The 15,454-nt window shown below is 46.6% G+C and overlaps 1 protein-coding gene across 2 annotated transcripts in view; it reads left to right on the top strand.

The window, feature by feature from the left end:
• The first annotated feature begins 758 nt into the window (after positions 1–758).
• Glra1 (glycine receptor, alpha 1) overlaps positions 759–15,454 on the top strand; it is a 97,892-nt gene continuing 83,196 nt past the window's right edge. The window contains exon 1 of one of the 2 annotated variants that reach the window (NM_013133.1): positions 759–998. In NM_013133.1, coding sequence (NP_037265.1) covers positions 943–998 — 56 coding nt within the window. In that variant the 5' untranslated portion in view covers positions 759–942. The remainder of the gene's footprint in view (positions 999–15,454) is intronic. The other variant, XM_087570017.1, reaches the window with a different exon arrangement.

Genomic DNA, 15,454 nt, shown 5'->3' with positions numbered 1-15,454 from the left:
GAAGCTTCTAAGGAGTTTTTCCCCCCATTTTCCCCTCTCCACCCCCTCCTGTCGGTCCTCGCCCCCACCATCCTCTACAGCCGGCCGCCAGTTTGTTAAATTAATGCAGTAAGAAAGTCTAAAGATCTGAAAGAGTCTGGCCAGAACAAGATGGGTGAGCTTAGAAATTCAAAATGCCTCTGAAAGCTTGGGCTTTTGAGCCCTGCTGGGAAGCCATGGACCCGAGCAGCCCCTGAAAGTTGTGGTGGGCTCTTTTGCTCCTGCAGCCCCAAGCAATGGGACACCTTTTCTGCAGCGATTCCAACTTATTCGGCGGGGACCAGAGAACAAGGACTGCAAGGCGACAGCAGACAGGAACGGAGGCAGGGGAACGAGATTCCGGGACTCGGTCGCGATGCGCCAGCCTGGCACACTCTCCGACATCTAACTGAAGCCAGCACCGTCACCTGCTCCACCCCCGCCCCTCCAACCCCTAAAACCCCTCGGGCCAGCCCTGGGCCAGAAAGAAGATGCCAGCCGGGTCTAAGGGTCCGAGGCCAGGGCTCTGATCCCCACGGATTTCTGACCATCTCGACAGAAAAACAAGGGTAAAAAGAAGAAGAAAGAAAGAAAAGAAAAGAAGAAAATATACCCACCCCCGAACGTGCCTCCCAGCGCCGCAGGGAGCCTCCAGCGAGTAAAGCTTCAGCCGCGCTCTTCCCGCCCGCAGCCGGCTGGACGCTCTCCGTGGTGCTGAACCTGCACGACCGCCGCTGTCCGCGGTACCTTAGCTGCCTGGCTGCAATTCTCCCCCCCAGCTCTGCCACCTCGTCCCTCTACTCCCTGCCCCCTTAAACATCTGGATTATTACCCCCAGTGGCGTTCTCCGGCTTCGTAAGTGCCCATCGGAAACATCTTTGCACCCCCATAACTCGTGGACTTTACAGCACAAGAATCTGGAAGATGTACAGCTTCAACACTCTGCGATTCTACCTTTGGGAGACCATTGTATTCTTCAGGTACGCGATTTTCTATACTGACCACTATGCTTATGGTGCAAAGGGGGTTCAGGAAGAGTAAAGAGGCTGACTCTACCGCGGCCTCATCAACTGGGGAGGGGGTGCTGTGTGCTGAAGGCCCTTCCATTCCTCTCCTTCCCCCACCCCCCACCCGCAGGGTGTCTGGCTGGTGCGTGTAGGTCCCAGACAGTGGCTGCTCCGGCAGCCACTCCGGTTTGTCTGTTCTTTGCGGTCTCTCTGCCTGCTGCGCTCCCCGCAAAACTGGGCCCCCAGACCCCTTACCCCTCTGCTCATTACCCTTCACTCGACTACGGACTTAAGGGGAAGCTTTACGAGTTTTTTAGTTTAATTGGGACCGCATTCTCTCAAACCGCAGTGCTGGAAACCCCGGGTCTCCCGTCTGGGAGCGAAGTGACAACTAGCGGTGACGCGGAAGGTTGCAGTTGGACTGGCTGGGCACAAAACAGAGCATCCTGTCTCTCTTTTTGTTGTTTTTCTTCGGGGTCAGGGGTTTCTGTAGTTTGGAGCTGGGGAATATCGCAGTTATGACCTCAGCTTGCAAAGCCCTAACATAAGTGCACATCAGACCTATTCGAGAATAGACACTAGAAAATATATTCCTTTTAAAACTTTGACTCCATCCTCCCTGTTACATGCTTCTTTCCAAACTCTGTTACAGCAGACCCTCTGCTACTCCAATGGGCAGTTCTTATTTATGAATGGATGCCTATCCCTAGGCTCCCCACACCCACTCACTGACTCCTAATTCTCTGCTTACAGGCTTGGCATTCTTGTGTTAGTCCAAGTGAAAAGTGAAAAATTACATCTTTAGGAAGTATTGAAACAGATAGGCCTTTTGCAAATGGGCAAATCATGCCATCTTCAGAGGTGGTGATGATAAATTCCTTCTATGTGAATTGAAAAATATTCTTCCCAGCTCTGCAGAGATCGTTAATCTTCCTCATCCTAGCGTGTCTGCTTCTAATGCTTTACCACTGTGGTGAGTTAATAGGCATTTGAAAAAAGAACCCACTCCGCTTGTTCTAAAAACTAAACGATCACCAAATAAGGTCTCCTCTGATCGTAAAACGTAAGTGTGATTTTATGATACTGCAAGGAGTTGCTGGTTTGACTGATCCATTGGTCGGTGGTACGAATGAGGCCTTCTCTCCCAAGTGACAGTTTCTGAATATGAGTCTTTCTTCTTCTAGAGATGATGAAGAAAAGACACCCCCTCACTTCCCAGGGTTACCCATTGCTAAAGCTTTTAATGCCCTCTTAAAATAATTCTTTAGCATCCCACTGTCCCAACCGCAGCTTAGAACATAAATAGCCAAATATTTTTTTAAGGGCCTTGTGAGATTTACCTACTTTGTGGAACAGGTGAAGTGGGAGGACTAGAAGAGTCTTGTCCTCTACCCACCCCCATTCCTTTTTTCTTGATGCAATCCTTGATTTCCCTCCCCCAGACATGAGCTTTCACAAAAAAAGGAGAATCGGTCTAAAAGGTCTGCATTGTAATCGCTCAGATAAGGGTGAGGCTCCGCTGTGTTAATTCCTCAAGTGAACTGGTGGTGGCCCAACAGAGTCTCCCTTCCCCTGTGTGGGTGAAGAAGGCACATGCGAGCAGCAGTGGGCATGATCGAGAACTCGATGTGCTTGTGAGGAAACAAGAGGCATGATTAGAGAGATCTGGATCATGCTGCTGCGGCAGCGGCGGCACTACCGAAGCAAGAGGACGGCTGCTTCGTTTCAGGAGTTAATGTTCAGACCCTTCGCAATTTCCCAGAGAGATGAAAGGGGGTCACAGGGGAGTTAACCAAGGAAGATGTCCTTGTTCAAATGGCATTTACATCTCTAATTCTTTCATCTTTTAAATTTTAGGCGAGACACACAAAATGCCTTAGAATCAGAGGTAGAGGTAAACAGAGGCCAGCCGAGTTCCCTTGCAGGTTTTGTGAGCATAACTACTCCTTCTCACCAAGGGACAAGCTTGGAGTTAGAATGAGACAGTTTATATTCCCAGGGCCCAGGCCCTTCTTAGATCAAGGGAGGCTTGCCGCTCACCTGTTTGAGATTGCGGAAAAACACGGGGGCCACCAGGGCGATACCTAAGGCCCATCTGTAGGCAACCAGCAAGGAAGCAACATCAACAACAAAACAAACAAAAACATCTGAAGTGAGTGGTGCTGGAGCCTCACGTGCTACCAATGCAGGAAGTGAATGGAGGCCTTGGAAAGGCAGCTGGGGTCCTAGGGGACAGTGCTCATTAGCCGTGTCCCCACCAATGCTTGGAAGCAATTTGGATGAAGTTCCTGCCTTCATGTTAAACAGCCTAACGTTTTAAATTTAATATGCGACACCCTGTGATCCAATAACAGAAATTGTGTGTCACTTGGGAGGGCCTTATATCGACATGGGCTAAAACTAATATTCCTTTAATAACACATTCCCTATTCAACATACCTTGAAACCAAAGGGAGCATGGCTTTGATCCCCAGAGCCCTGACAGAGGCTTATTGCAAGGACAAGACTAATATAACCCCAACAGTTCCTTGCCCCCTCAATAATTCAGACAGACATGATCTGTAGGAATGTTTCTCAGCTCCTGCACCTTTGGCAGTTTGATCCTTGTAATTCTTTGTCATGACATCTGCCCTGTGCATCCTAGCAGTCTGTCTGGTGCCAGTAGCGTTTTTCTCCCTGATCATGACAATCAAAAATATCTCCGGACACTGCAAACTACCCCAGGGTACAGTGTGAAGAGACAGGATTTTCCAAGTCTTGAAGGACGATAAAAATAAGTTTTTAATCAGCCGCTCTGATGCCCTAATCATAATAATGAAAAAGTCGAGTTTGCTTGAGGTAACGACCCCTGGTAGAATACACAGCATGTCCCACTGAAATAGAAAGGGTCTAGTTTGAGTTTCAGCAAGGAATAAAGACAGAATGGTGTGAACCAAATCATGGGTGATTTTCCAGAAGATCAACACTTTTTTTTATGTCCCTCTTCCATTTCCCATCCCGGTAGATGATGTCTGGTGCTGAGGTTTTAGACCCTGTGTGTCAGTCACTTGCTAAGAAAGCCGATCAAAACGTTGAAATGAAGATGTTTCTTTCAATTCTAGGATGAGAAAGAACATGATAAATACATTGTTTAATATCTAGATGTTTCTTTCAATTCTAGGATGAGAAAGAACATGATAAATACATTGTTTAATATCTCTATCCCTATGGAAAGATAAATAATAATTTTCCTGAGATATGCCCTCCTGGAAAGGTTCCCAAGCTTACCAAGAAGGGCAGACAACCACCTTGATCTTTCTCCCTGGTAACATCTGTGTTCTCCCCAAGTCCTTCCACTGTATTTTTGGGGTACTAAAAAAAATGCATCTAGAAGTTTCTGAAATGACCCAAGGACTTTTTCCTAAGGAACTAAGCCTTCGGGGCAAGTCTGCATCAGGGGCAGCTAAACTGTCAATCAGCCCACCTGCCCTCTGGAGGCTTAGGAAAGATGGGAAAGAAATGTTGTAATTTCATTCCCAACCGGCAGTTTGAACAAGGCCAATAAATGGAATTGTAAATCTGCACATAACATCTGCGTATTTGGGAAATTTATCTTAGGGATGGTCTTATGAAAGGCCACAGCTAAATGGGGCAGGGGAGAGAGTGGAACAGCTGTGGTGCATGGGTTCTGACTTCCAGAGTCAACTCTGCTCTCATCCTGCAGCACAGTCATAAGAAGGCGCTCCCATGTGGGACTCTATTTCCAACTCAGATGGCTAAACCCAATCCTTGTTAGTTTTCAGCCTCTGAGCAACCCATTATCAAAGATGGGTCTCCATTTTCACAAAGGTTCCGGATGAACTGGCCCCAGTGGCTACCCTGCCTTCACCTGGTATTAACTAATCATGTGATTGTGTGTCCCGTTCAAAACCAGCTATTCTGCAGTGACACATGCCATCCCTGCAGAGAGGAACCTTTTCTCCTACAGCAGAGGGTCTGCAATTCTTGCCTCCAGGCGGTCTGTGAACAGAGCCTATGACAGCACCACACTGATGTGGTGCCATTAACGTTATGATTTCTAAGATGGATGGCACTGTCTCCTGTGAGCCCGGCTCGAAGGTTCTTCTGCAGGGTTTTAAGTGGTGTGCTTTAGATAGTGCGACCTCAGCCGCAGCAGACCTGGGATCTGGAATTTAACTATTTCAGCATGACCTTGGGAACACACCGTGACCCTTCTGGGTCTCACCGTGCTCACCTGTAAAATGAAGGGATGCCACCCATCGCACTCAGAAATTTTTAGATGTTCTTGTTTGCGGTGACCTTCTCCCAATCTTTCCCCCATATTAGTACAGTTAGGGTTAAAGTCACTGCAGCATATCCCAACTATTACCACAATAATGATGATGGTGGTGGTGGTGGTGGTGGTGGTGGTGGTGGTGGTGGTGGTGGTGATGATGATGATGATGATAGCTGTTGCCAGCTACTCCCAGCCTCAGAAGTCAGAAAGAATTGAGGACCTCAATGAACAGCTCCCCTAAGGTGACCGTGGTGACTGACAAAGACTATAAATGTCTTACCTTCCTAGGCTAAGGAATGTTCAGAGTGGTGAGATTGCTCCACCACTACCTTATCTGAAAAATGATTTGAGGAAGTCAGACTATCTTCTTTCTTTCCGTGATGGTTTAACATTTTATACCCACCCCCAACGAGAAGCCTAATTTTTTAGTTGTTTACTGAACCCATTCTTGACTCATTTACTCATTGCCATTATTAGTCAAGAGGACACACAACTGTTAGAAACCATCACAGAACAAGGAATGTCTCTCACTGAGTTGATCCAAGATAAAACAATGCTAAGGACCTATGCTGTTTCCTAGTCAGCCCATAAGGTTTGGGCAGAGGTAAATACAAAACTGGCTATAGTCTCTGAGACATTTTATGTAGATTCCAGGTCTTCCTTAAGATCGCACGTACCTCTGATGTGCCCACAGCCTCTGTATTGGGAAACACTAGCTTTGATTTAGCCTATGCGACTGCAAGCGCATAGATTTCTTTTTAATGCGCACAGAAATTCTGGCTCTAGGGAACTAAGAACTTTCTGGAATCTCTACTGAGTGGTGCAGGAGTTGCCGCAATGGTCATGGAGGTCAGGAAAGGGAACTGGAATCTACTTGCTTGGGGATATAGAAATTTACACTGCTTCTATATATTATGAATTTGTAAGTGATTCCTTGCAAAAGAATAAGTGAAGTACAGGTCAGAGACAACCCTGACAACGCTTACAGCTCCTCTTGTCCTGACTCCCAAATTATCTCCTGAAATTTTGGGGCTCTAAATCAGGCCAAGAGCACATACTTGATGATATTTTTCTCATTCTTCAAAATAGATCAGATAATAACTAAATTGGGCAACGAACCTACATGCACACAATGTGGCAAAGGATTAGTAAAAGGAAGCCACCTCAGTCATATAAAAACCTGCAGTTAAGGAAGGAAACGGGCTTCAGAGTGCACCAGAAGGACACAGAAGAAAATTTACCAATCCACAAATAAAGCCACAGGCACCATTATTGTTCCTGGCACTTACAGCCTCTCTGCCCTGAACTCCAGCTGTCTCCACAAACCCATTCCCTGTTAAGCCTAGCACACAACCAAAGACACGCCAGGGTGCCAGCAACTTCATTGAGAAAACAGTTAGAAGGGAACAGTGTCTGGAGGCTAGGAGAGGGGGCTTAGCCCACAGAGCCCAGGCTCTGGAATGTGAGCCCTTAAGAGGGGTGTCTGCAAGCACCAAAGCTTTTGAAATGGTGTCTAAAGATCCCTTTGTGGTTTTCTGAAGTTGATATTGTCTGAAGCTAATTCGGCACAATTAGATTACCACTCTCAGCCTTTGAATCCGCCTGTTCTGTAGGATCTGTTACTAAATGAGTTTAGCGTCTTATCGGGGTGCTGTTGACAGCCATGAGGTGGGCAGCAGTCCTCTCTCCCTCTTACAGGACACCCCGGCCATTTCCCATCCTCAGGAGCTACACCCGTTCATTGCAGAAGGTCACACTGTCCCTCCAAGTTAAGGAATCTAAAGCAGCGTGAACTCGAACTGAGCAGATCTCGAAACTGACCTGTCAAAACTAGTTGAGACAGGTCTGTCAAAGAGACAGATCCCAAGACATTGAGAGGTTTGAACTACATAAAGTGTTCTTATGTAGTAAATAATAACACAAAGTTCTTATGTGTAAATAATAACACATGAAGGGGCAACAGCCAAGACTGGGGGTGACAGAGAGACTTAGGGGATCGATGACCTCACAAGTGCACACAGATCTCCAAACCCTTCAGGTCGTGTACATATGTACAGTTTTGCATATGTCAATCAAACATAAAGATAGTTTTCAAATTTAAACAGCTGGGGGCGGGAAGTGGCTTGATGGATAAAGCATTGAGTAGAGTCCCCTAGTGTCACAAAGTAGCAACATTTTAAAAGTAAAATACAGATTCCTCACCAGAGTATAGTGTCAGGCTCTCCCGGGATGGAACCAGAGACTGAATTGCTCACAGAGGACTTTACGTTGAAGCTTTTCAAACTTCCGGTGCACAGCAGATGCCAAGAGCCTTGCTGGAGATGCTTCTGAGGTCTGAGAATCAGTCTTTCTGGACACCCTTTCATGACCCAAAGGCTAACATAGATAGAAGGTAGGGGTGGCAAGATCCTGGGCTATCCCCACTGAGGCTGCATGTGGAGAAGCTCTTTCACTTTGCAGATATAAAGAAAAGATAAAGAAGTTGCTTGCAGGGGACAGGACTCCCATCAGTCATACATCATCCCCTAAACTTACTCCCTGTGTGTTCTGTGCAAAGCCTGTATGCCCTGATGATGCCATGGTGTCTCCCTTTGACGTTCTGTCTCCCTCTCCTAAACATAAGCACAACTCATGACAGAGCTCCTCTCCTGAGCACCCAACCCTATCCTGAGATGGTGCTGCAGTCCCTGAGCTTTTGTGCAACTGCAGCTTTCATTCACACACCACAGCCATGCAATAGAAGGATGCAGAGAGAAGGAGAGGCACCCAATGGATGGGAATGGCATCTGGGCCCCAGAGGACACTGCAATGAGCATATGTGGAGACTGAGGGAGCAGTGAATCTGATGTCAGAAAGGACTGGGGAAGGGGGGAAGGAATCAGATCACTCACCCAGCTTCCTAGGCACCTGATCCAGCATTCACTAGAGTCTTGCTTGGGACTCCCAGAGGTTTGGAAGGCTCTACACCATCCCACCATTGTTCTGTCCCCAGGACCATGTCCTTCCTTCTGCGCCCCTTTGACTTACCCACCTTTCCAGGGAGTCTGTTGCTAACTCATACCCATGAGAGCGACTGCTCTGTTCTGTGTGTGTTTGTCACTATGTGTTCCCTTCTGCAGCCCTCTCCAGCTCCAGAGGACTGCGGCAAGCCGCCCTGCTCCTGCAGTAGCACCTCAGTTTGCAGAGTAAGCTGCCCAGTCACCCAATCCCATTAGAAAAACAGTTCCAGGACAGTAGTACCTACCCCACGGCAGAGATGAAAGAACTGAGGCTTAGAAGGAAAATGTGGTTAGCCTTTGGGTGATGCAAGAAACCTGACAGATTATCACAGGGTAAAAACAGGTACTGTGATGTGTGCCTGTGATCCTAGCACAGGGGACGCTGAGAAAGGACATGAGTTCAAAACCACCCGGCCTACATAATGAGGAGGAGTTGGCAATTTCCCATCAGGCCTTGGAGATTACAGAGACTTATTACGTATTCTTCTCAAGAGGTAGACATTCTTCTTCTTGTGGCTAATTACTTTTTAAATGACTATGCTTGTTTATTTTGCGCACACTTATTTATGTGTGTGCAAACATGTATAGGCCACAGCACAAGCTATGGAGGTTACAGGGCAACTTGCAAGGATCTGTTCTTTCCTTTCACCATGTGGGTTCCACGGCTCAAACTCAAGTTGTGAGACATAGTGTTAAGCACTTTTACCACCTCAGCCATCTCACTGGCCCCTCTGAATCATTTTATCCTTATACTATATACACACAGCCTCCTTTTTAGACAGTCTAATGCTAGGAAGAAGCCAGACATCCTTGCCTACAACAACAGTGACTTTAATCTCACAAACTCACATTGTTGGGGAGTTTTGTGGGTACTGAGTTAGAAGCCTTTCTTCTCTACCAGGGATCAAAGAGGAGATACCTGTAATCGCAGCATTTGGAAAGCTGAGGCAGAAGGATTACCATGAATTCAAGGCCAGCCTGGACTACATAGTGAGTTCTAGGCCAGACTAGGGTATAGAGTGAGTATATAGAGTGGCTGTTCTCTTCAGCCCTAAAAAGGGAAAGTGGAAGAGGAGAGAGAGAGAGAGAGAGAGAGAGAGAGAGAGAGAGAGAGAGAGAGAAGTAAAATTCCTTTTGATAATGTACTCTAAGCCCTTTCAGCTGTTTTCTTCCTTGGCTATGTTTGCTCATGCATTGTGCACCTATATACACATCTGTGTAAGCATCAAGCTGTGTACTCAGTATACTATCATCCACAAAACCACATTGAGTAATTCTGCTATCTTGTGAAGTGTCCAGGTATCTGGAAATCCTCACCTGCTACAGCATCAGTTTCAGCTCAGTCATTGCTCTCTGCAAGATCGTCACTGTTATGGGTCCCTTCTTTCTTACCCTCCTCCATATTGCTATGCACTGACACTGGTTAGCCAGTCCTAAATTATGTGTCTTTGCAAACACACATGACATTTCCCAGAGAAAGAAGGAATTCAGAAGAGGGAGCCTCCTCCTCCGGCACTTGCAGAACACATTTCACACAGATGTTTGATACTGCAGTGTAATAATCCTTCCCCAGCCTTTTCTCTGCCCTCTCTCATCATGCCCCATCTCAGCATGGGTAGCAAGAGAAAATCAACAATAATCACTAGTATTTATTGAGTGCTTATTGAAGGCTAGGTACGGTGTTGACATCATGTGCCTGGTCTCACAATTCCCACAGGAATCCTAAGATGCATGTACTATTTAACACAATCCCCCATTTTATAGGTGACAAAACCGAGGCATAAAAATGATTGTGTAACTTTCCTAAGTGACAGTTAGTACTCTAGAAAGCACTTGAAGGGCTGGCGATGTGGTTCAGTTGGTAGAGTACTTGCCTAACACACACAAGGCCCTGAGTTTTATGCCTTGCAGCCAATAAAACACGGTAATGGTACATACCTGTAATCCAAGTACGTGCTGGAGAATCAGGAGTTCAAGTCATCCTTAGCTACAGAGCAAGCTTGAGGTCAGGCTGGTCTACAGGATATCTTATTTCAGAGCGAAAGAAACAAACACAAAGAGAAAGAAAGAAAGAAAGAAAGAAAGAAAGAAAGAAAGAAAGAAAGAAAGAGGGAAGGAAAGAAAGAAGAAAAATGAATAAAAGAAAGAAAATAGTGAAAAAAGAAAAGAAGGTATGGAAAAGAAAGGGAAGGTAAGGGAGGGAAGGAGAGAGGAGGGAGAGAAGAGGAAAAGGAGGAGAGACAACAGGAAAGAAGAGATGGAGAAGAGAGGAGAGGAGAGGAGAAGGACTAGGAGGGGAGGGGTGAGAGGAGAGGAGAGATAAGGGAAAGAGAGGGGAGGGGAGACAGGAAAGGAAAGACACTACCTTTGATCCCACACTTCACCAGGAGGAGTCAGGAGACACTGAAGCACATGAGGAAGATGCATGAGACAAGTACTGTCTCTCATAAGAATCACGACCGATTCCTTGCAGGCGTGTATAGATAGTAACAGTGTCCTTGACTTGTACACACAGGGGAGTTTCCAACCTTCATCCCTTCTGCAGAAGTCCCCAAATCATCTGAATGGAAGAGCTATCTAGATGATGGCAGCAAGTTCTTGATCAAGAGCTCAAGCAGGGCAGCAAGCACTCTAGCCTGGGAAAGAATATTAAGAACTATTGGTGTCCTGTTTGAGGATCAAAACCCTGTGCAGCCACACAGTCAAACTCCATCATGGAGGATCAAGTATCCTTAGTGTACCCTTAACTTCTGGATGAGAGTTTGGAGCGGGAAACCCTGCCTCAGGTGCTGTCCATCTCATCCTATGCCTCCGAATTCGACTGCCAGAAAATAGCGTCAACAGTCTCTTCAAAACCTCTCTAGACCAGGAGGCTGGGTGACCAGGTGCCACAGGTGACTGGGGCAATGCACAGGAGGTGCATAAGGATGAGGGTAGCCCTCCTGAGTCCCCCTGGCTCTACCACCTGTTCTTAGCATTCCTCCGAGCTACACAGAGACATCCCCCATATGCCTCTAGCAGGCTGGAAGTGGAAGGAAAATAATCAATTCACACCAAGTTTCTGCCAATCAACTTTTGGAACAGACCTGCCACTGTGTTCCTTTATCTTTTTCTGTTATAAACATTATAATTTGTTTGCATTAAGCAACCTAAGAAAGAATGGTGAGGACCAAAATACACAGGATTCTTATTCCCCGGGGATGAATTGTGTAACAGTTTGATATCCATCCTTTCTAAGCCTGTGGGCTCCCCAGAGCTATGCTGTTAATCCAAACCCGTTACTCATCCCCAATGTGTGGATGAATGGTGTTCGTCTCTAACGAATAAGACCATCTGTAACGTGCAAGACCATCATGGTTCTAGTAGCTGCACTGACTTTCCCTTGAGCTCACCCTCCAGCTTGTGCCATGAAGCTCCCACCTCTGATTCTATACCCTTAACATCACACAAAGCAACTCCCAAGCCACAGTTGTCCATGAGTCCCTGCTCTGGACCCTCGGTGCCCCCCACCATAAAACTGGAAAGAGCAGCACCTTCAGAGGCACTGGAGACAGTTCTGCATTGGAATGTGGCTGATCAGAGAGATCCCGCTTTCCTTGTCAGAGGATCATGGCCACTTCTCAGCCTTTCTCTATCTCAAGTGTCCTATCATTGAGGGACGGGGAGATGTAGCTCAGTGAGTCTACCTGATATAAAGCTTGCCATCCCACCACTCAGGAAGTGGAGGCACAAAGGCCAAGAGTTCAAAGTCATCCTGGGCTACATGTCAAGTTCCCGGCCAGACTGAGCTACATGAGACTTTTTCTCAAAAAAACTATTTGAATAGCTAGGAATAGTGACTGAAGTTCATTTTAAACATACTTTTATGTTCTACATAATTCTTTTATGTAGAAGAGATTTTGCCTGAGATCCTATCTGTACCTCAAGATACAACTCTAGCTTCCCTTCCTTCATGGGCATCCCCTGGGTAGCTACTGCTCCTACCACTAACTGAGCCTGAAATCACCTTTCAAACATCCCTGAAAACCCAGCTGGAGAGCTGGCTTAGAAGAGCACACTCTAGCCTGGAGCCTGCCTTTAATCCCTGCACTAGAAAGACAAAGGCGGGTGAGTCTTGGTGAGTTCAAGGCCAGCCTGGTATACAGAGAGTTCTCCAGGTTAGCCAGGACTACACCAAGAAACTTGCCTTAAAAAACAAAACAAGCAAAAAAAACCACAAAGAAGAGCACACACCACTCTTCCAAAGGACCTGAGTTCAAGTCCCAGCACCCTCATCTAGGGTTTCATAAGCACCTGTACCTCCAGTTCCAAGGGAATCTGACATTTTGACCTTGGTGAGCACCCCAACACACAGTGACACATACATTTAACCAAAAGTAAAGAAAGTCAAAAATAAAAGTATTTTAAGTCCTTGAAAATGTAAGCATTACCCTCAGCCCTCAGTTTGGACAAAGTGTCTTCCAGGCATATCGAGTCTTTCTAGCTTAATCACTGGAATAAAAGCCCCTCAAGAACCAAGCTGTTCCCCTTGGTGCCTCCCAAAGTTTCAATTTGCCCTTCTTGACCCTCATGAGCTGTGCCGTCCCTGTGGCTTTCGGTACATCACACAGTGTTTGTTGCTCTGTCAGTGTATGTCTGTTCACAGCCTCCTGTCAGAGGGTAGGCATAAGCCCAGGACCTGGAGGACTCCACCCAAGCAACCCAAAAGCACTGCCGTATCTCACCATGACCCCCTTCTGCTCAATAAGTGAGTCACGGAGAGAGGATGAGTTAAGAGTGGTGACTCCATCCTGGCTCTGACACAGCTGTAGGAAGTCCTTCGGGCTTTTGTCTCACAGCCTGCCCAGGGCCTATCTGAGCTCTGGGCCTCCCCAAATATCTGAGTCATTTCAGATAAGATAAAATTGCTTCCCATCATGTGCCCAGACTTGCAGAAAAGCTCCTTCCATGGAACAAAACAAACTTTCCAAGGCGGCATTCTCTATGGCCATACTATCCTGAAGGCATGTGATGTCATCAGAAATGGTTTCACTTCTAAGGAAGGCATGGGCTTCCTTGGAGCTTCCTCTCCGCGACCTAAAATAAAATAGATACAGAAAAGAAAATTTCTCTACAGGAAAAGGGACACAATGCTGTATGGAAAGAAGGGCTTGAAGAGTTGTCTTTTTGGTTTTTGGTTTTGGTTTTACTTCAACACCTAAAGAGCTACGCTTCCAGAAAGATAGTAATGAAGCTAGTGTGTGTGTGTGTGTGTGTGTGTGTGTGTGTGTGTAGAAGCCAGGGTACAGGTATCAACCATTCTCTTTCTTGACATGGAGTCTCTCACTGGCTAGGAACTCACCAAGTAGACTAGACTGGCTCACCGATGAGTCACAGAAGTGCTCCTGTCTCCACCTTCTCAGAGCTAGGATTATACAAACACAGGCCAGCACAGGCTAGCTTTTTCTTAACGTGGCTTCTGGGTCTTGATGCTTAAGAGGCGAGCAGTCTACTTACTGTGCCACCTCCCCAGCCCTCTGCTGTAACTGAGTCTTGGGTTTTCCACACCTAAGATGAGCTGAGACTACATTAAGATGATGGCCCTTCCAGCTGCCGTGGCATAAGGCTTCATTTCAGCTGGTAGCAGGAGGTCCTGGTAATGCCATGTGTTGGATGTGGAGCAAGATCGTTTGAAGGATTCTGATGCCAGCATTGTCCTCCTCGGCGACATGAAACTAGTAATCACTATCTGACAGATCACTGTTTATGTTGAATGACAGGTGGCCAGCAGAGTGTGGGTTTTGCCTGTGGTACCTGGGCATCGTGCAAAGCAAGAAGGGCCAGCACAATGACCATTTAAAGAGGGCTGGGTGCCAAGGGAGGGCAGAACATAGAGGAATCCAACTGGCTAGAGGCAGGAGCACAGTAGAAAGATGGAGACAGTTTCATGAGACTCGAGAGAGTTAAACTGGGCCATAGGAAATGACTAATTCACAAGGAGCAATGAATGCAGAGAAAGAGAGGTGAACAGAAGAGAAAGGACAAGGATGGACAGTTCTAAGCTCTGTCACCCAGCTTCAGCCTGCTCACACTATGCCTGTCCCCTCCCAGTGGCCTTCTATTCAGCTGAAAGTGGGTCACTTCTTCACTCTTAAAAAAAAAAAAAAAAAAAAACTAGTTCCCACTAGAAGCCGGCTATTATCCTAAGTTACAAGGAGAACAGTAGAGTTCTGGCTTCAGAACACTTCCATCCAGAGGGGCTTAAATACCAAGCTAAATGAACAACTGAGTAAAACTGAGTAAATGAGTGCTTTTGAGTCTGTGGCTCAATCACTGACTGGTTTGCTGCACAGACATAAGGACATGACTTTGATCCCCAGAATGTGCATAGAAAGCTGGGTACAGTGTGGACCTGAGGAGGCAGACAAGGACACCCAGAGCCCATGGGCTGGCCAAGTCAGGCCAAGTGGTGACCTCTGTGTTTAGTGAAAAACCCTATCTCAAAAAGTAATGTGGAGATACACACACACACACACACACACACACACACACACACACCTGCACACACCTGCACACACACACACACCTGCATACATACACACACACCTGCATACATATACCCACACCTGTACACACACACCTGCATACACACACCTGCACACACACACACCCCTGCACACACACACACCTGCATACATATACACACACCTGTACACACACACCTGCATACACACACATACCTGCACACACACACACACACACACACACACACACCTGCATACACAATAACAAGTATATAACACACATACAGTAATTTCAGAGTCTGGTAGCATTACAAAATCAATGAATCAGGAAAATGGGCCAGAGCTCACAAAGGTTTGCCTTGAGGTGTCTACTCTTTCACCCACGCCCTTCTTCTCTCTGAGCCTATGATACAGGGAGATGGGCAGATGGGAGAAAATTATATTTTCCTACAGATGAGGAAGTTAAGAGACTGACTGAAACCAATGTCATATGACCAGAAAGAAGCACAAAGTGATCCCATTCCATGAAGGAAAGTCAAAATATCCAAAATAGGGACCAATAAGACGGCTCTGTGGGTAAAAACGCTTTCTGCCAAGCCTGACCTCATGAGTTTGATGCCCAGAACCCACATGATGGAAAGAGAAAACTGA

Source organism: Rattus norvegicus, chromosome 10 (genome assembly GCF_021556685.1).
Source record: "Rattus norvegicus strain SHRSP/BbbUtx chromosome 10, alternate assembly SHRSP_T2T, whole genome shotgun sequence".
In the NCBI taxonomy this organism is placed as follows: Eukaryota; Metazoa; Chordata; class Mammalia; order Rodentia; family Muridae; genus Rattus; species Rattus norvegicus.
This window is presented reverse-complemented; position numbering and strand designations above follow the sequence as displayed.